Below are 19,920 nucleotides of genomic sequence, written 5' to 3' on the forward strand. Positions count from 1 at the left end.
TTTATAGTATTAATTGGTAGTAACATTTTGTGACATGGGTTCTTTTGCACAAAGCCACAGTCTGACCTGTGTTTTTGGCTCTCACTGAATGATTCTTCTCTGCTCTAAGCTGTATTGCTCTAGGGGTGATCAGTTATTTTTGTGCTGGAACTAGGTCATGACTCAGAGCAGCAATCTGAAAAATAAGTGAAGACGTATGAAAACTAATATTCTCTACTGTCTTACTTCTGTCATCTCCTGCTCTTGGTTTATGATTTCCTTCTTATAACCAGTCTCTCCAATAATGACAAACAAGTTATTTAAGTCCATCTATTTATTTATTTATTCAGTTTCTTTATTCAGTACATCAATTTAATTGTAGAGGTTATCGAGTTGTGTATTTTAAAAATGTTACATGCAGGAAATCCTGAGTCTTGAATGTGCTCAGAGTCATGGCTCAGAAGGCCTTAATGCACTATTAGCATTTTATTTCTGCACTGTCATTCAAACAGAGGCATGACTGCTCAGCATTTTTTGCTTCAGCTTGCATTGAAGCTGAACCACTGTTGTGAGTGCCTAATGGTGCCACAGTGTGTTAATGCAGCTGTATAATAAGATTATTTGAAAGCAGCTGGCACTTGTTTAACTGCTGGGCAGCTGTCTCCCTTGTGGCCCCTATCTTTGTGTTTGTTCTCCAGAATGTGTTTTGTGTAAAGATGCTGAGACTACAAGCTGTAATCCCACCAGACACGCACCATACAGTGCACATGGGTTGTACAGCTCTTGCTGCAGAACAGTTATGCCAGATTGACATTAGAAAATAAGAAGGCAGAGAGGGAGCTGGAAAGATCACTAGAGAGCAACCTGTAGAAGAACATTTTTCATTACTTAAAGAAAGAGTCTTAAAAGAGACTGTTTTTAAGTAGTGACTTTAAAGAGTCATTACTTAAAGAAAGGTTTAACAAGGGTCTTGGTAAACCTTTGGACACCATGTGATTTTCAGTTAAACAACACTGAAAGACTAGGGAAAGATCTGGCCCTAGTGTAGGGGTGGTGACAAGGTCTAGCAAGGTCACTGAGAGTATTTGTGCAAGGAAATTTGGCAGCAGTGGGAGCAGAACAGGTGCAGCCTCAGGCAGTCAGTGCTAGAGGAGGAAATTATTCCTGTTCCTGGGCATGAATGTGCTGGAGGAGGCAGCAACTGCGACACAGTCCTGGGCAGGGGTGATGGGAAGCCTGTGCAATAACTGGAGGGATTTGTGGCTGGTAAGAGAAGCAGTGTTTGAAGCACTTGGTGTGGATAATGCCCAGATCTTGAGATTGCTTGAAAGCACATGGTTAGATACATCCATACCTTGACATTTGTGTAGTATCACATGGATATTCACACCATGTTTGCAATGAAGTAAAACAGGATTAGAACCTCGTTGTCACTTCACTGCTCTGTGTGGGTACCTGGATCACTCCTTTTCCACAAGAACCAAGAAAAGTGTGAGAGATCATATAAGAAAGCTTTGGCCTATGGTCTCCTTGCATTTTAGGAAAAATAATTAGTACTTCTGTTTTACTTGCAGGTTGGGATGTTTAAAATTCATCCTGAAATTCCAGAATTGGTGTCTGCTGAAACAAGGGCCTTTATTTTGCTCTGTTTTGAACCTGATCCTAGTAAACGTGTTACAGCATCTGATTTGCTCAGAGATTCCTTTCTGAAGCAAGTAAACAAGGGCAAGAAAGGCAGAATTGCATTCAAGCCTTCAGGTAAGGAATTATCAGCCAAATCCAAGTCAACATCATCATTAAGTGTTATATAAAAGATTGGAATCATTAAGCATTCCCTTTTACAAAGGACATTGCTTGAGCCAGGAAAGCAGCAGGAACTCAGCTGTTGAAAGTACCTATGATTTGTAATTATTACCCATATTTAAATTTAATAATGCCAAGAAAATATGATGTCTTGCTTATTTTGTGTTTTGCATGCTGAAATCTCTCAAGGCCATTTTTCCTCTCCCCAGAAATAAATGCTTCTTTTGTATTAAATTAAAATTGGAAAAATGACATTTGGTGAAGACTTGCTATAGCAATTCTACATTTTAGATTCACAATTATGTACTCTTCAGAGGTCTGAGTTTTACAGAGTAGATGTTTGGCACCTGAAAATGTGGGTCTATTAGGTGTTTGGGTCAACATTTTCAACTTGATACATAGCATGGAAGTTTGGCACAGAGGTGCTGAAGTAGCTGTCTAGTGGGCTGTTTTGTTTTATCTGCATAGCATGTTTCTTCTCACCTCTCCCCCCAAATATAGCAGCCACTTTTTCAGTGATAAGATAATGAACGTTAATATAGGCCTACCAAATAAATCATTAGCATTTGGAGGAACTGGCCATTTAGAAACAGGCAGAGCCATTGATCTTGCTGCTTTTTTCCCCTGTCTGCACATACACACACACTCCCAATGCAAATTGAATTACTTCCCTTTCTGCACTTTTTCCCTCTCAACAAGGAACTTTTGAAAGAATGAATTCTAAGGAGAAAAACATAGCAAGGAATTTATAACACCTAGCTGAATTGGCTTCAGCAAGCAAATGGGCCTCATCTGTTGTCCTGAGGGACACTAAGAACTCCAGTCCCTGCAGTTACCCTGAGGTCACGAGAGAGGTCCCGCTGCTCAGCCAGGGCGGTGGCACTCAGGAGCTGTTGCCAGGCTGTGCCTCGCTGCCCCACTGCAATCATTTTCTCTTGTGGCCTTTCAGCTCTTGCTTGAGGGTATCTTCCTGGAAAAATTGTGTGTCATTAGAAAGGGTGGACCTTGCCTTGTTTGCTGCCCTGGGAGCAACAGGCTCTTTGTCAAATATCAGGGAAGACGCAGTTGTCTTTTGCACACCCTCCCCCTCCTTCTGCCTTCCTCCTTTCTTCTCTTCTCCCACTCATTGATGAGGTTATGGATCTCCTTCAGATGGTGAGGATCTCATGCTACAGGGTTTAGCACTGAGCTGCAGCAGGAAGCGAGCTCAGTGCTGGCCATGGACATGAGCAGAGTGGGCAAATGCTATAAAAACTGTTTGTTGGGTGAGGAGAAGGAAAGGCAATGTGACTGCAGAAGAGTATGTGTGCTTTGCCATGCTGGAGCTGGGGAGAGCTGTGCTGGCTGCTGCAGCCATCTCCAAGGGGGGTTTGGTGGCCTAAGGCAGGTCCTGGCCCAGCAGTTAGCACAGTCTCAGCTACAGCAGTTCACTGTCTTCTCCCTCTACTGTTTCCCTCACTGTCAGTTTCCTCAGCTTTGTCCCCATCTTTCCATCTTGTCTGTCCCTGTCCCCTTTTTTCTTTGCAATAATAAAGGTGGCCCGGAGCAAGTCTCAGCCCTTACTCTTGGGACAGCAACCCTCAGTTTTCTGTACTACTGAGAAACCTTGAAACAGGTCTTACAAGGTGGCCTATATTGTTTTATTTCTGTGACTGTTTAACCTCAGCCATTTGAACATCAGTTGTGTGCCAGGGAATCTGTCAGAGCTTCCTGAACAACTTTTACCTTTTAGCTCTCTTCCTCCCCCACCTCTACACAATTTGTAGTGACAAGTATCAAAAACTTCTGTGATACTTTAGCTCCATGGATGTGTGCACCCTGACTTGAAAGAACTTCCTTAGCTTTCCTACCACACAACTGGCAAACTGGCAGTCAGGATTACAGCAAGCTCTCATTATCTAGGTTTTTTTATTTCTTCTTACTTTCAAGATGAATTGGAAAGGGACGAGAGATTTCCTTCTGGCTAGTGCTGAGAGAGAGTCCTTACTGAGGGCAGGGGGACATATGAGTGAGGAATTACATGCCCATTAGCACGAGCAGAGATGAGGAGGGCAGGTAGTAGAGTATTCTCTGGTTAGAGAGATGGCTGTGGTGGAGTAGCCAATTAGCCTATTGGTTCGATTCAGGCTCTTTAAACAGCTGTATATCCAGTTGTACCACTTTGTGGGACAGCACTAAGGGGGACTATGTGTGTATATATGTGTGTGTGTGTGAGAGAGAGAGAGGGTAACAAAATGGCATTTCATGTATCCTGTCTTCGGGTTCAGCAGTTACGTGTTCGCAGCTTTTATTGCCTGTGCATATAACAATTTTGAGTTGTATTGCTGCTTTTTGTCAGCAAGATTACCTCTCCCTCAGCCATTTTGCAGAATGAGGTCTTGATATCACTGAAGATGATCACAACCGTTTCAAGCATGTTGCCCTTTTTGACCTAATTCTGTTTCACATTTTACTATGTCTGTTTGTAGATTATAATCGTAATACATCTCTCCCACTGCCAATCCATGGAGAACAGGCTGGCAGTAGCAGCAGTGAGCATGGCTCTGTTTCACCAGACTCTGATGTACAGCATGATGTGTTTTTTGAAAGGACAAAAAGATCCATTTCAGAGATTCAGACAAAGCATCCCATTTCCCATTTACTAAGGTAAAGCATTTGCTTGTTGCTTGACATCCTTGAGGGATTTTGTGGATTTAATTCACATTATATTTTATCTGAGGGCATTTTTTTCACATAATGGCTAGAGATAAGTAGGCGTGTTAAACAGGAAGTGAGTTGCATAGGTAGGTTACCAGTTAATGTAAATATTGTCTATATTTAATAATGATCAATGATTCTTCTCCTTTAAGGTTTCCACGTACTTATATACTTTACTCCCTCCAATGAATAAATGTCCGTCTTCTTATTTACCAAGTGGATATGGATTCAGGAGTCAAGTGAAGAGTTGACCCTTCCCTGTACTCATGAAAAAAATGTGGGAAAGGGGAAGCAGAAATACAGTTCTGCAGCTCACAAAGTACAAAGCAATACCTTCAAATTAGTATGTTACAGTATGGGTCCAGAAAAAATGAATAGTTTCAGCTTTCTCAAAACTGACCAGTGCTGACTGACATTAATGCCAGCTTCTTAGCAGGGTGAAATCAGCCATGTGCTTTTGGCTTCAGTGGGTTTTGAACCAGCACAGGATCTGAGCCACCTTCTCTCTCAGAATTAGCATTTAACAGTCTGATCAGTCTGCTGCTGTAGTTTTAATTCCCTTTTTAACCTCGGAAATACCCCTACTCGCTTCTGACAGTACTGCTGCTTTGCTAATGCTGAGGTCTCTCTTGTGCATGTGACACAGTGTTCCTGATGAGGGCTCGGCCACGGAGGACAGGAGTGCCTCTCCTTCAGTGGACGATAAGGATTCTGGACTGTTCCTGCTGCGGAAGGACAGTGAACGCCGAGCAATCCTATATAAAATCCTCAAGGAAGAACAGGATAAAGTTGCTTCCAATTTGCAGGAGTGTATTGCACAGGTAATTTCACTTCAGCTCTCCTTTTTCCATTGTAAAAGGAAAATAACAGGTAGTAGTACTAATAGATGAGGGTGCTTGGATTGTTTCTTCTGTGAATATCTTTAATCTCTTGAGACCTGTAACTGTGTAAGCCATTTGCTTTGTCTGAAGGGATAGCAAACACCAGCTTTTGGCTGCTACTTTTGGCTGGTTTTATCTGAGGGAAAGGTTGGGGCATTTGATATGGGGTTGTTGAGACTTAGGTTGGTGGGTTGGGTAGTTTTGATATTGTGTTTTCTTTTGGCTTTTAAGGACATGGAACTAGAACACCATGTAGTAATAGGTGTTTTGCTTAAAAAAGCTAAAGTAGGTTTTCTGTAGAAGGAAAGGTTGAGTGGGAATGTTTCGTGACTGTAAAGAGAAGCAAGAAAAATCATGTTTGCTTAAGGCATAACCAGGCACTGGCACACACCTGTAACAGAGCTGCTGGCTTGGCCTTTTCTAATGTCTGTGTCTAATGTGCCTCTGACATCATTTATTCTTACCAAAGCTGTGTTTTTTCACATGGACTGCATTCACATAAAGGGGAGCCTGCTTAAACTACCAAATAGCTTATAGCCTTACAGAGGACTAAAATTTGTATGTGAGATCTTAGTCAGAAATAACCAGGACTCTAAATTTTTTCCATAATAACCAATTATTTAGTAAGAGCAAGTCCTACTTCAGTCTTCAGCTGTTTCATAGCACTGTAATCCTCTCTTTTCCATAATTTATGTAATACTTCTCCCTTTACCTTTTCATTATACAGATTGTTGTTCTTACAGACACTTGGATGGTTACGGGACACTGTGGGGGTTATGGACTGCAAATCATAGAATGAACACTTGTGAATCACTTTGCCATTTTAGACCTTTTTCTAACTTGGGATAAATGCATATATAAACATACTTTTTTGCCTAAGGAAATGAAATGTCTGCATAATTAGATGTGAGATTCATCTTTTCAAAAGGATAGCATCTAAAAAAATTGGGTCTCTTAGCGACTCACTGTGCTGTTTTTTGGAGGAGAGCTGCCCTCTGCAGTACATTGTGGAAATGTGTAGATACAATCTGTAACCTCTTCCCTTTGTGACAGCCACAGTAGCAGTAGACGTAATTTCTTTTTCAGAAAATAGAAATTACTATTCAAAAATTTTCTTGTTAGGAAAAGGTAAAAACTAGAGACTTTGCAGAAATGAAAGTTCTGTGGTTTCTGTGCATCAGTGAGAAATATACATAAGCAAAGCTATGTAACCCTAAAAATATTAATGCTAGTAAATTAGATGTTTACTTGATATACGTTCATTATCTTTTCTCCAGAGCTCTGAAGAACTGCAACTTTCAGTGGCCCACATCAAGCAGATTATTGGGATTTTAAGGGACTTCATACACTCTCCTGAGCAGAGAGTGATGGCTTCTACCATATCCAAGTTGAAAATGGATTTGGACTTTGACAGCACTTCCATCAATCAGATTCATCTGGTACTGTTTGGATTCCAGGATGCGGTGAGTTCCTTTCCTAGTGCAGGGGGAGAGGAATTCTTCATAGAATCACAGAATGGTTTGGGTTGGAAGAGACCTTAAAGATGACCTATTTCCAACCCCCCTGCCATGGGCAGGGACAACTTCCACTACATCAGATTGCTCCTGGACAGAACTTACCCCAGGGGTTGGTTCGGAGCTTCCGCACTGTTCCTCACTCCTCTTCCTCCTTGCACTCTAGAAGGGTTTGAATGTCACAGTCTGGTTTGAAATGTTTGAAAGCTGTCGCCTAAAACTGTCAAATTTGTTGTTTAGATTTTGAAAGGTGGGAGAGTTTCAGTGCTGTATGCAGTTGTTACCTTATAAAGCTTACTGTGACTATTGAAAAACAAGATTCTCTCTCCTAAGGTGTGAGCAAATGTTGTTTGCTGCTACATTGACAGGTGAACAAAGTATTAAGAAATCACTTAATAAGACCCCACTGGATGTTTGCAATGGATAACATAATCCGCCGTGCAGTCCAAGCAGCAGTCACTATTCTTATTCCAGGTAAATCAAAGCAGCTGAAAGCAATCCTTTTTTCAAAAAAGGTTTTTTACATATCAAAGAGTTATAGCAAATGGAACGGTTTAGATGTTTAATCTGTCAGCATGCCATTAACTGCATCCCAAGTGCCACTCATCAAAGGCACGGGGTCAGAGTGTTGCAGAGAAAGAAGTGTTGATCTGGAGGATTAATGCTGTACTTTCAGTACAAAAGCACATAATAAGGAGAGAAACGCAGTGGTTCTGCACCCCCAGTGTGGGTGCAAAATCCATGCACCCACATGACGAAAAAGGCAAATTAAATTCAGTCCAAGCTGGAGATTTTCTAGTAAGAAAGAAGATGACTTTCTACCACATGTTAATGACATCCAGGGTGGGTAACACTGCACAGATTTGGTTATATGTTCTGAAAAATTATACTGAGGTGTGGAACAGATGTGTAGAAGGGAGTGCATTAATAGGAGGAGGAGGATTCTGGCCCAGAGATGGACCGTCGGAAAAATCGCCAGCAGGAGGCTATATTAACTAAGAACTATCTAGGAATAAGTTAAGTTGGAAATTTGCAAGTAGTTTTGTAACTCCCTGAAGTGCTGAGCACCCCTTCCTGTGTAATAATGTTCTGACAGCACTCTAGTGAGGTGAACCGTTGTAATCCCAAGTTGCCATGGCTTTAAAGCCAAATTGGCCAAATCTTTTAAGACTTTGTTTGTACCAGAAAAAGGGCAGCTATTCTTTGGTGAGAAGGGTGGCCACCTGCAGCAAGTTTTGAGGACTGGGGTTAAAATGCTACCTGGAGGAGAGGAAAGCTTTGTAAAGTCTTTGGTCCAAGGCATTAGGGGAAAACAACTTTTTTTTTTTTTCACAATTTAGAAAAAAGTAAGCTTTCAGGAGTTTCTCATTAGCATATTTTATTAACTGTCTTATTATTCAAATCATGATATTTGTCCCCTCTATGACTGTGATCTAGAGCTATCTACCTCTGCTGGTGCACTGCAGCACCATTCATTTCAGACAGAGCTGATACCAGAGAATCTGTGGTCCAGCTCACCTAAGACTTTATTGCAATAGTGAGGGGAGGCAGCAAAGCACATTGTGCAAACAGCCACTGCCTCAGCTGAAGCTCCCCACCCACAGTAATAAAGAACAAACTGCAATACTTCTGGAAAAAACTTGTCAAAAAAATCCTATCCTTACCCTCTTTTCTTTTACTAGAGCTTCGCGCTCACTTCGAGCCAGCATCAGAAACGGAAGGTGGGGACAAGGATGGTGAGGAAGTGGAGGACAGTTTCCAGCCCTCTGAACAAAACGGGGCTGAGGATCCTGCCATCACATCGGGAGTCAGCACCCTCAGCTCTGTGGTGTCACATGAGGCTCAGCAGCAGCTCAGCCAGGAGCTGGGCAGACTTAAACACGAGACCTTCAGGTAACTCTCCTATAAAGACTGTGCAAGCATTTTCAGGCAGTCTTTGAAAAGCTCTCAGACTTTGCTTTCTACATTTACATGTGCTTTCTTAACATAAGTACTGCTCACCTATTGCCTCCTGATAAAGGAGACCTTCCAGGAACACAAATGGATTTGGAATACGCTGGCAGTACCAGTATGACAGCTCAACACCCTGCAGTACAATTTTTATTTCTGTGCAATTATTTTTTTAATTGCAGAATGTCACATTGGATTTCTACTGTAATTAGGTTTGTGCAACTGTGCCAGTTTCCTTCCTACTTCCTTGGATGCCACCTGACTTGGTGTCAGTGCCTTAAGGCTGTTCCTGCAAGCAAAGGCCAGAGCAGCTCTGTCCTCACGGGACAGGCTGCCCCCTAATGAGCACAAGCATAGCTCAGCAGAGCCCCTGCCCTGTTTCTCACAGGTTACATCTGTAGGCTGCTGCTGGTGTGTTAACAGCTGAAGGTCCCATTCTTCCTTGTGGATGTGATGTGAATCTGTGATCAGAAAGTCCCTGGTAGAACATCAGTGTTACACTGTTCAGAGTAAATTACAGTATAAAGGCAGCAACTCTTCCCAAGGAGGCTGCAAAACAGCAGGAACAGAATTTACAAGCTATTTATTAAATTCTGCAGGTGAAAGCCTTCAAATGCCACCCCTAAGTGAGTCTCAGACAACTGAAATGAAATCTGTAAGCCATAAAAGAGGTTACTTATGACAGTATCTCTCAAGTGTCTCTGTCCTGTGGTAGTCATTAAAAATGATAAGTATTTTTTTCAGCTACTTATTCTCAGTGTGGTGGTGTTTGCTCTCTCTCATATGCTGCCAGGCTTTTGGAACACCTTGTTCAGAAGGAGAAAGAGTATCAGACCCTCTTACGACAATCTTTGGAGCAGAAGACTCAGGAATTACACTTGCTTCAATTAAAACTTAAACCCAAAGGTATGAGGAGATACTGCATACTTTGACAGTTGCACACAAATATATGGGATCACATGTTTGTCAAAAGGATGAAAAACCATATCGTTCAAGCTTCAGTAAACTGAGAACTGCCACTTTTTCCCTGGTTTTGAGGTATATTAACCTTTATGTTTGTTTTCTGTTAAAGACTCTCAATGGTCTGCAGCAACTTTTAGAGAAAATGCCGACCCTGAGCTCATGAAGTGGCTGAAACAACAAGGAGCAGACTTGGATGCCATTAAGAGGGTAAAAAGAAACCCCACCTTTTAGAAAAGGTCACTGTAGTCATAATTAGCAGATTGGTTTCAAAGAAGAAGTAATAATTTATGAATAAATTTGCCTTTTAGTTTGCCGAAGAAGATTATACACTAAGTGCTGTCCTTAATGATATCACCAAAGATGATTTGCAATATCTTCAACTGCGGTAAGAAAGTACTTGTTAGTTCATTGTTCAGAGCTTAATTAATATATTTTGTAAAAAAAACTTCAATTTGAAGTTCAGTTATTCAAATATGCCAGTGATAGTTCAGAGGCAGCTTCTCTCAATTTCATCTGGATTTTCTGTTAAAGTTTTTCACATCTTAACTGAAACAATTGCACTGAGGGTGCTTCAAGCCATCAGACTTCTGGCATTTATCAAGGTTGGGAGCTATTTCTGCACCCTTCAGAACAATGTAATCATATGGAAAATAAAGAACTTATTTTTCTTACCCATTGATTCGAGACCTTTTATCATGTTCTGTTAAGCCCTGGCTAACCTGGAAGTTTTAGCTGTAACCATTAAAAAAGTGTAGTGTTTGCTGTGTACTGTAGACTGATGTACTGTGTACTGCCCGACCATAAATGGTCTATCCTTGGGATTTCTAGCTTTACTTCTTGCTCACTTTAAAGCAATGGAGATGATGGAGTTTTCCCTAACTGTTCTCCATTTTCCTTCATATAGGGGTGGTCTTCGCTGCAGAATCTGGAATGCAATATTAAACCACCGACAAGCCTCTGGAAAGACCTCAGTGCAGAAGGCTAAAGCTTTGGAAGAACAGGAAATGGGAATAAGCAAATGAGATACATTCCCAACACTTAAATTATTAGATGTATATATTTATATGTACAGTGGCCCTGCAGGTTTTGCACAATTGTGTAGCTTGTTTGACCATCAGTGTAATACACAGTGAATAGTAACAGCTTTTAAGTTGGTGTCAATGCACTTAAATTATTTATGGCAGAGTAATGCACACAATGCCTATCAATGTAATACAAAGCATTAGCTGAGCAAAAACCCAGCCTTTTCTGCAAACCTGAATTGGCTTCAGCATTGTGAAAACTGTGAACTTAAAGTGTGTTACAGTTCTGCCAGCTGATGGTTTGAGCAGGGAGGGGATATGCTAGAGCATGTCACTCTTTGCAGGTGAATTTATACAGCTTTTTGTATTAAAGCTGAACTAGTGAAAAAAGCCTGGTGTCATGTTTTCAATTAGTGACTTTTCTGCAGCAAAAACAGAGCATATAAGGTGCTTCTGGTGGGTTTTCTGGGAAAGCAGTTCATGAAGAAACAAAGCACAAAGACCATTAGATAAAGGTTGTTAAAAGTTTAATTTTTTTTTTACACTGTACATAACACATACAGCAATCCAAAGAAAGTCAGTAAAGCAAATATATAGCACTTTAAATAAATCACTGCTTTCTCTTAACTTAGCTTCTTCTGAAACAAAAATCAGCATGTTTAAGGAAATCCACAAGTAGATGGATTTCCTTACACATTTCTTCTTTTGAAAGAGCTTTTGAATAAGCTTAAGGGTTGTTTCTGAGTCGTTATAGTTCCCGTAAAAGCATTCACTTATTCTTATGAATAAGTTACATCAACAAAAAAGCCTTTAGCAGACAGACTTGTACTTTATCCACTGGTTTGGGCCACGCACTTCAAACGGTGGCTCATTGAAGTAGATGTGGTTACCTAGTTCTTCCAGGGGAGGCTCTGGGTCAGTGGTAGCAAACTGAGCAGCTTCCTCGATCTCCTTCCTTACTGCCACATCAATTTCCTAAACCAAAAATGGATGCTTATTAGAAGACAGCTCAGAAAAAAAAGCATCATTATTTTGAATTTAAATGCTATGCTTTATTAATTGGCCAGAATTAGTTAACGCTGTCTAGAAACATAAAATTAAAATCCTATAGAAATTCCCTCCCTACTAAGCTGCAGCATTTTGGGTAGTACCAGTAACTTACTGACAGAGGAGCATGACTCCACTGAGCCTCTACATATTCTATTCTGATCCCATGGAACACTCAGTGTGTCAGTGCCATTATTTTTTAAACAGAGTTGACTAAAGGAGTTACAACATTTGCTTAGAGTATTCCTGACTCCTTCACTATGATTTTTCCCTATTCATAATTTCCCTTTCTGAGATTTACTCCCTTCCTAGGGAGTCAGGCAAGCCTGGGTAACTGATTTCTGTCTCCTGGTAATGACACCCAAAGCCTTACTCAGCACCCAAAAGCAAAAGGCCTTTGCAGCAGAACATCACTTCATTAGCTGGGGTGCAACAAAACTTCACCCTCACTTACAGAAGTGATGTTAAAGCAAACTCTGAAGAACGAGCAAGCAATGGACACTGCCCACGATGTGCTTTTCAGATCATCAGTGTGTGACTGCTCAAGAGCTTTCTTAGCAACTAAAAGCCATACCTTTAGTTCTTCAACACTAGCAAGGTTGTTGTTGACCATTCTGTCCTTCAGCAAAGTGATGGGATCACTTTTGCTTCTCACTTCTTGGATTTCTTCTCTGGTACGATAGCTAGGAGCAAGACAGGCAAAGACATGAACTTCTTCAGGGGTGCCCTTGATCAAGGGCAGGTTCTGGACACAGCTCACTTTTAGAAAAAGGTGTGTCCACAGAGTTGTCAGGGATGCAATGAAAATATAGAACATTAATCTCTCAAAGGATAGTGCAGCAACATCTAGAACCCCCCCCCGATCTGTAAATGCCAACTGAGCTGAACTAGCTCCAAGGGAAAGGGGAGCAATCCCAGTCTGGGACAGTTACAGTGAGGAGCCATATTTCCTCCTTCCCAGCCCCCCTTAGGAAGCATGCTTCCAATTCATTGCAAGTTTCATCTGAAATGCTGAGATACAACTCCACATAGACAAATTCAGATTTGTCAGCTGGCGCAATGCCAATGTATGTTTGTATTTTTAGGAAGTGTTGTACCAGACTGGGCAGTCCAAACTGTTCCTACAATTTTACCTTACAAGACTTTAAATACCCTAAAAACTCCAGAAAAGCATGCTGCTTTTTAGTCAAAGCTTAATTAGGACACACCATAAAGTTACACTAAAAGCAGAATTCAGTAATAGCACAGAAGTTTAACTGACTCTGTGCTTGTTCTAAAACCAAATCTCTTAATTCTGAAAATAAGTATGTTACATGGCCACAGATATCAACTGAACAATGGGATGAGTGATCATAGCAATTTCATCATGTTTAAATGCTCATTTAAACACTGAACTTAAGAGTTTCATCTCTTAGAATTTGATTATCAATACTTACTTGTTTTCAGTAAGTGCTAAGAAAGAATGTGACAGTACCTTATTCCAGGGTCACTCATACTGTGGCCATGGTAGCGATATGTCTGTAACTCCATCACAAGAGGGCCCTTAAAATGAAAAAACAATACAGAGAATGTTACCACAAGTGACCAATTTGTAACAGCAGCAAGTATTTGCTACAGGTGAATTGCACTAGTGATCAATTATTTTAATTCAATGCTTTTTTCTCAATTTATGTAACATAAGCACATACAGATTCATTCAGTAAAAGGAAACCTAATTCTTTTCAAATTGAACCTTATATTGATATTGTAAGCATTTCTTCTCATATTCTTACTGAGCAGCATTAAAAAATTTCCTCCCTTCCAGTGTCAGTCCACCATTATTCAGAATATTTCAAATTACCTGTTGTTTCAGTGTAAGACGGTAACTCGCAGAACCTTCATTACTTCACCAAATATTAAAAATCTTCAAAACCATACTTGGGTGACACACACTAACACTGACTCACAAAACTTTTATTTTACTTTTCATTTCTTACAAATATAGTGTGATTATTACTTTACTTGATCAGTTCTGCCTGACAGAAGTTGAGACAGAACACAACTGCCTGACAGTCATAATACCTTTTGCAACAGAATTTAACTGAGGTAGAAATGGGGAAAAAGATGACGGTATAAATAATATATAAGTGCTTGGTTAATACCAATTGCATGTTAATAAATTCTAACAAAAATTAGAGAACCACTCAATTGCATATGAGTTCAATTCTGTGGAGAAAAGAGGAAATAAAGGTCAAATAAAGTTCAACAGCAACTGGAGAAAATGGGCTAGATGAGGACCTTCTTATGCAGCAATAACTTGGCTAAGAGTTTCACCTACGGAGAAGGAATAACTATTACAGACTTACTTTTCCAGCTCTACAGTAGTCAGCTGCAAACTTTACTGCTTCTCTAACACAGAGAATATCCATGCCATCCACCTGATAAAGAGAAACTATATGTTAAGGCAAAAAAATGCCAGCCTACAAACTTCCAATTTCAGTATTTCCACAAGTGCAACAGGAATTCAGCTTAAGTAAGTTTATGTAGAAATAAAAGAAATGCACACGTACGTATTGTGCAGGTGTGCGTATACACATCCCCCCCTCAAAAAAAAGCTGTGACTACTCACCCTGAGCCCTGGAATGAAGTATCCTCTTTTGTAGTAGTCAGTACTGGCTGCAGCTCTTTCAACTGATGTTCCCATTCCATACCGATTGTTCTCACAGATAAAAATACAAGGCAACTTCCATAAGGCAGCCATGTTGTACGTTTCAAATATCTGGCCCTGAAAGAAAAAGAGTAAGTTACATGTGGTCAGGGAGCTCAGCCTTCAAGCATTAGGCTCTACTGAAAATCCTTGCAGAGGTCTAGCTAGGAGAAATCTGAATACTAAAAGTGATCTGAAACCAGTCACTTGCTGCAGCTCAGAAGGAATAAAAGAAAAGCTACACTATATAAGGTAACTTTCACCTCAACTAGTAGTTTACAGAACTTAATTTTTAAACCTCTATCAGTATCTGTGTTAGGATAGCACAAAACCTTCAAATTTAACTGAGGTATTTCAGCAACAGTCATAAAAAACTTGGCAACTGATTAACCTGGCAGGATGCTGCTACAGCAAAGTAAAGTTTGACCACAGTGACTGCATCAGCCTTATTACTCTGAAGTCAAAGACAGGGAAAATCAAAAACTGAGATCTCCACCTGTGCTTTCAAAGGGGGAAACTCAATGGTACAGTCTAAACCACCAACTGCTTAACTGGCTTAATGTCTCAGCTGATAACATGAAGACACTGGCTGGAATGTCAATTGTAAGTGGCTCTGCGAGAATGCTCTGTCTTCAGAAACCTAAGTGACACGTTTCTCCCTATTCAGCAGCACTGTCATCTTCACTGCCATCATTCAGAGCTCTCCTTACAGCACAGGCACTTCAGGGTGTCACACTTAGGTGAACTGTGTGCAACTGGAAAGGGGGTAAAAAGAGCACCTGGAAACCCCTTGCCATGACTGGTGTAATATTCATGTAATTAACTACTGGCCTTGCTCATTCCCTGAGTATCTAGAGCACTGCAGAAGGGAAGGAGCCAAAAAGCTCTCCCTCCACTCCAGGGACAAGGGTCAAGTTCAAAATAGGGGTGGGGAAGAACAGATGTTTACACAGGTCCAAAATAAGACAAAAAATATGCTACATTCCTGATATGTAAAGAGCACCTAGCAGTTAACTGTTCACCTGAATCACCCCTCTGAGGACTGTACAGTTCTTGAAACACATCCCTACTCAAATGCCTAAGACAACTCAAATGAGAGGTTACAGTTTCTAAAATTGGCAAGATGCCCAGCCACCTACACTAAGTTCATCTCAGTCAACAGCACTTCACAACAAAAGCCTGGAGAAAAACTGCAGTGAACTGTAGGACTGAGGGTGGGCATTGTCCACTTTCTCTCCAGGATCTGCCTTTTCAGTATTAGTGGACTCCTTTAATAAAGTGTTCTTGTAGCAGAAAACCCAACACAACAATCTCGGCGTAAGTTCCGAGGCAGACGTTGTCTGGGTCGCAGGTACCACACAGGCAGGGCAGAAGGTGCTCTCCCACTCCTCGTAGGAACGGCAGAGCTCACAGTTCCCAGAAGGAAAATCAGTTACCCCCAGGCACACTCCTCAGAGCCACACCAGACACCTTTACCTGATTGGCAGCACCGTCCCCGTATAACGCCAGGCAGACTTCATTTTTACCAAAGTATTTACAGGCCAGCGCGATCCCGGCTCCAAGGGGAACCTATCACAGAGTACAGAACAAACCAGAGTTGTAGAACGTTAAAGGAGCTGAAGATAGGCATCTTGTGGACTGTAAGGAGACATTTATGCTGTTAGGGACCTGCTCAACAAACAAGTTGTTACCCACCCACTTCCATTTGTTCCAACTGGTGTTACAGCCAAGATACAAACATGAACTGTACTCTTAGTTTGATTCATTTTTGCTACAGTTTACAAAATGGTGAGCAAACTAGAAAAAGACAGAGCCACAGAGCAATGGTATCTGCATCAAGCTCAAACCACAAAAATTGAGAGGAAACACTGGCAACAGGACATAAGCCAAATTCAACTTGTACTTTGAAGTAGAAGTCATGTACATACCTGAGCACCAACAATACCATTGCCACCATAGAAGTTTTTGGTATACATGTGCATTGATCCTCCTTTTCCCTTTGCACATCCTCCTTTTCGACCTGAAACATGAATAACAAGCGATTTACTTTTCAGAGGACAAATACCGTGCAAATGGGAACATCTAATGCAATTCCTGAAGGTAATAACACCAAGACCATATAATTGTTTTCATGTGGAGTAAAGACACGATGGTCTCTCTCCTAAGAATTCATGGTTAAATATCTCACAAAACAAATAAGAGGAGGGGAAAAAGAGAACAATAATGAAAACATAATTCTGGAAATAGAGAATGAGATTAAGAAGAAATTTTAAAACCAACCAAGGAGTTTCAGTGTCCTACTACACAAAAGCATTTTCTGATGAATATGGGGTGTTTTATAAAAGACAACAAGGTCTGTATTTCTCATATACATACTCTGCAAGAAGTATATACAGTCCTTATTTTGGCTTCTGCAAGATACGAATACTATTCCAAATTAGTTGCAATGACTTATATTTTTCTTCCCTTTGACAATAACTACAAGTAAAAATTACAAACAGGACATTGAAAAAAGCACAACTAACAGCTTCCCATTCCACCCCAATATAAACATAAGAAGGCACCCAGTCCAGCTTTATCCAAGCTGTAATTTGAAGATAACTAGTGATTCATGAAGCATTGCAACAAACCCTATTTAAATGAGCCAATCCAAGGACACAGAATTTCTCATCAGCCCACTCAATTTCTTATTCCCATCTGTCTTGTTACTAGTTGCAGAGGACTGTATTTTATTTTTAATAAGCACAGCTTGTTTGGTGGTGGGTTTTGGGGTTTTTTGTGCATTAGCCTTCATGTTTATTTTAGAAGTGGATCTCTTTGTACTTCTTACTTAATAGTGGATCGTTTTTATTATTGGTCTTTCTCATACCTTTCATATGTTTCATGTGAGCTGTAATGGATTCTGACAGCTAGGGCCAAAGGAAAAAAAAAGTCTAATATTAAGAAAAAGTTTCCTGATTAAGTGTAATTTAACTTCAGTAAGTTCCCTCCACTTTTTGTACAATCCTCTCTTGTATTTTAGAATGTGTTTAAGAACTCCTGATTAACCAGTGTCACTGTTTGCTACACTTTCTAATTAGAACACAAACCTGTTTCTCATGTATTTATCAATTCCCCTGAAAAGTCCTTTATCTACAACTTGTTTGCTATAGGATCTTATCTATTAGTCTTATTTTGGGTTACTCTGCTTCCTTCTCCTTCAAAGACTTTTTAATTCTGTCATTTCTTTTCATTGTAACTCAAGCTGTCTTTCAGTTTGGCCTTTTTAGTCAAGATCTATCTCTGCAGGAAAGGACTCTAGCAGCACTCCTCTCTAGGAACTTTCCCAAGTGCCATTTCTTAGAACAACAGTCTCTGTACTGCAGCTGCTTTTTCCCAGTTAAAGGAGCCCCACTAAAGTCAAGTATAATGCTACAGAAAATGATGTGTGTCATGAAATGAAATAAAGAAAAAACCTCACCACATTATCACTCGTATTTGTAGTTTCAGGGCCAACAGAAGGCTTCAGTCACGACAATCTCCTCATTTACTTTCTGCCTTACAGTATCCAGTGACTCTTGGCAAATTGATCATCCACTAGAATCTGGGCTTTTGTGCACGTTATTAATATGCATTCTTAGCAGACACATATGCTCTTTGTATACAAAATCATTCCTCTTATCTACCCCAAAACATGCTTTTCTATAACAACATTTCAAGCATGCAGATTCTCAGATCAAGTCTTTATTATACCCGTGATTCATGAAGGCCTTCAAGCTCCTTGTTAATTTTTCACTTCTGGCATCTGTTCACAGATCTCATAAGAGTTCAGCAGGCTGATCCTCTCCTCTCTTCCCTGCTCCATCCTCAACCCTACTGTGAATAGCTCTCTCTCCTTTCTGCAAAATCTCAATCTAGATTATAATTTAATATTATTCTTACAGTCAAATTTTCCCAAACCATTCAGTTGATCATTACAGGCAGTGCTAACTAGTCTTCCTAAGACTTCAGCAGCATAATTCTGAAAATCCAAATCTGTCTCCTAGGGAAGGTAATGCCCTGTCCCACTGAGAACAAATGCCTACCACCAGCAATTTCCAAACTGTGCTGCAGCACAACAAATACAGCACTTGGTATTGAGAAAAATCTTATGTATTTGTGCTTTAGAAGTACTTATTCATTGCTTTTTATAGTTAAAAGTGGCTGCATCATAAAATTAAAACACTGATTTATTCTGCTATGTCACTAAACTGCTTCTGAAGCCCCAGTATACTTTGTGCATCAACATAATTCTGAACTTGAATAAAAACTTCTGACAAGTATGGCAGCATGTGAATCCTCATTTTACCGAGCACACACCTGTAAGTTCAGCAAGGATTTCTCGAACAGGCACTCCCCGGGTGAAGGTAAAGCCGTGAGCTCTGTACGCTGTTATCACATGGTCTGTAGGCTTTATGGCAGCTTCAATCCCTACACAGCAGGCCTCCTGTTACAAAGCAAAAGTAAGCTTAGCCATGAAGGAAAACACACAGCTTCCACAGCCAGCAGTGTGGCAAGGGCTCTGATCCCACCACACACAACCAATATCAGCAGGTAACAGGAAGAGCACAGATACAGGAGACTAACTTAAATCTCAAGGGTCAGTGGCAGGCCTGGAGCTACAACAGCCTTGGGCTCTAAATTCCAACCTGACTGATTAGCAAAGGCACATGGGAAGGGAAACAGAACCTGCAAAAATCTGAAGGCTTTTTCTCCCAAATGAAGCATCTCAACAACCAAAATTCAAAAATGTCAGGGGATAATGAACAGACAGCAAAATTTCGGTAAGGTCATGAAGTTCCTTCTCCTGGCTGTTGCTTTTTAGTGGGCACATGATCCATGAGACATGGAAACAAACCCCATCAATTAAACTTGAGGAGGAAGATGCAGGCCTTCAAATGTGTTGAATTTAATATGCTGCAGTTGCTCATTTCTCACATTCAGCTGATCTTCAGCTGCACTGTGCCTTCTCTCTCTCCCTCCCTATTGTATTCAGTTCTACATTTATTCTCCACTCTATTAAAATCCCTACATTCACAGAATCACAGAATCAGTTAGGTTGGAAGAGACCTCTGAGATCGTTAAATCCAGTCGGCGACCGAACACTACCTTGTCAACCAGATCATGCCACTCAGTGCCACATTCAGTCTTTTCTGAAACATCTCCAGGGACAGTGACTCCAACACCTCCCTGGGTAGCCCATTCCAATGCCCAATCACTCTTTCTGTGAAGAACTTCTTCCTAATGTCCAACCTAAACCTCCCCTGGCACAGCTTAAGACAGTGCCCTCTTGTCCTGTTGCTGATTGCCTGTGAGAAGAGACTGATCCCCACCTGGCTACAACATCCTGTCAGGTAGTT

At 40.7% G+C, this 19,920-nt stretch overlaps 2 protein-coding genes across 5 annotated transcripts in view; one reads left to right on the top strand and one right to left on the bottom strand.

Annotated features, from left to right (window-relative positions):
• Nucleotides 1-11,199, top strand: part of MAP3K15 (mitogen-activated protein kinase kinase kinase 15) — an 80,846-nt gene extending 69,647 nt beyond the window's left edge. For all 3 annotated transcript variants that reach the window (XM_018084075.2, XM_018084074.2, XM_018084073.2), the window contains 10 exons: nt 1,554-1,737; nt 4,251-4,428; nt 5,126-5,300; nt 6,638-6,823; nt 7,243-7,348; nt 8,557-8,767; nt 9,618-9,730; nt 9,897-9,994; nt 10,096-10,172; nt 10,692-11,199. In XM_018084075.2, the coding sequence (XP_017939564.1) occupies nt 1,554-1,737; nt 4,251-4,428; nt 5,126-5,300; nt 6,638-6,823; nt 7,243-7,348; nt 8,557-8,767; nt 9,618-9,730; nt 9,897-9,994; nt 10,096-10,172; nt 10,692-10,809 (1,446 nt within the window). In that variant the 3' untranslated portion in view covers nt 10,810-11,199. The remainder of the gene's footprint in view (nt 1-1,553; nt 1,738-4,250; nt 4,429-5,125; nt 5,301-6,637; nt 6,824-7,242; nt 7,349-8,556; nt 8,768-9,617; nt 9,731-9,896; nt 9,995-10,095; nt 10,173-10,691) is intronic.
• Nucleotides 11,200-11,319: 120 nt separating this feature from the next.
• PDHA1 (pyruvate dehydrogenase E1 alpha 1 subunit) overlaps nt 11,320-19,920 on the bottom strand; it is a 15,572-nt gene continuing 6,971 nt past the window's right edge. Inside the window, exons 4-11 of one of the 2 annotated variants that reach the window (XM_018084076.2) lie at nt 18,881-19,007; nt 16,471-16,562; nt 16,019-16,111; nt 14,465-14,620; nt 14,202-14,273; nt 13,331-13,398; nt 12,431-12,539; nt 11,320-11,784 (exon numbers count right to left, since the gene is read on the bottom strand). In XM_018084076.2, coding sequence (XP_017939565.1) covers nt 11,620-11,784; nt 12,431-12,539; nt 13,331-13,398; nt 14,202-14,273; nt 14,465-14,620; nt 16,019-16,111; nt 16,471-16,562; nt 18,881-19,007 — 882 coding nt within the window. In that variant the 3' untranslated portion in view covers nt 11,320-11,619. The remainder of the gene's footprint in view (nt 11,785-12,430; nt 12,540-13,330; nt 13,399-14,201; nt 14,274-14,464; nt 14,621-16,018; nt 16,112-16,470; nt 16,563-18,880; nt 19,008-19,920) is intronic. The other variant, XM_018084077.2, reaches the window with a different exon arrangement.

This window comes from Manacus vitellinus, unplaced genomic scaffold (genome assembly GCF_001715985.3).
Source record: "Manacus vitellinus isolate BGI_N305 unplaced genomic scaffold, ASM171598v3 scaffold_7_pilon, whole genome shotgun sequence".
NCBI classification, from domain to species: domain Eukaryota; kingdom Metazoa; phylum Chordata; class Aves; order Passeriformes; family Pipridae; genus Manacus; species Manacus vitellinus.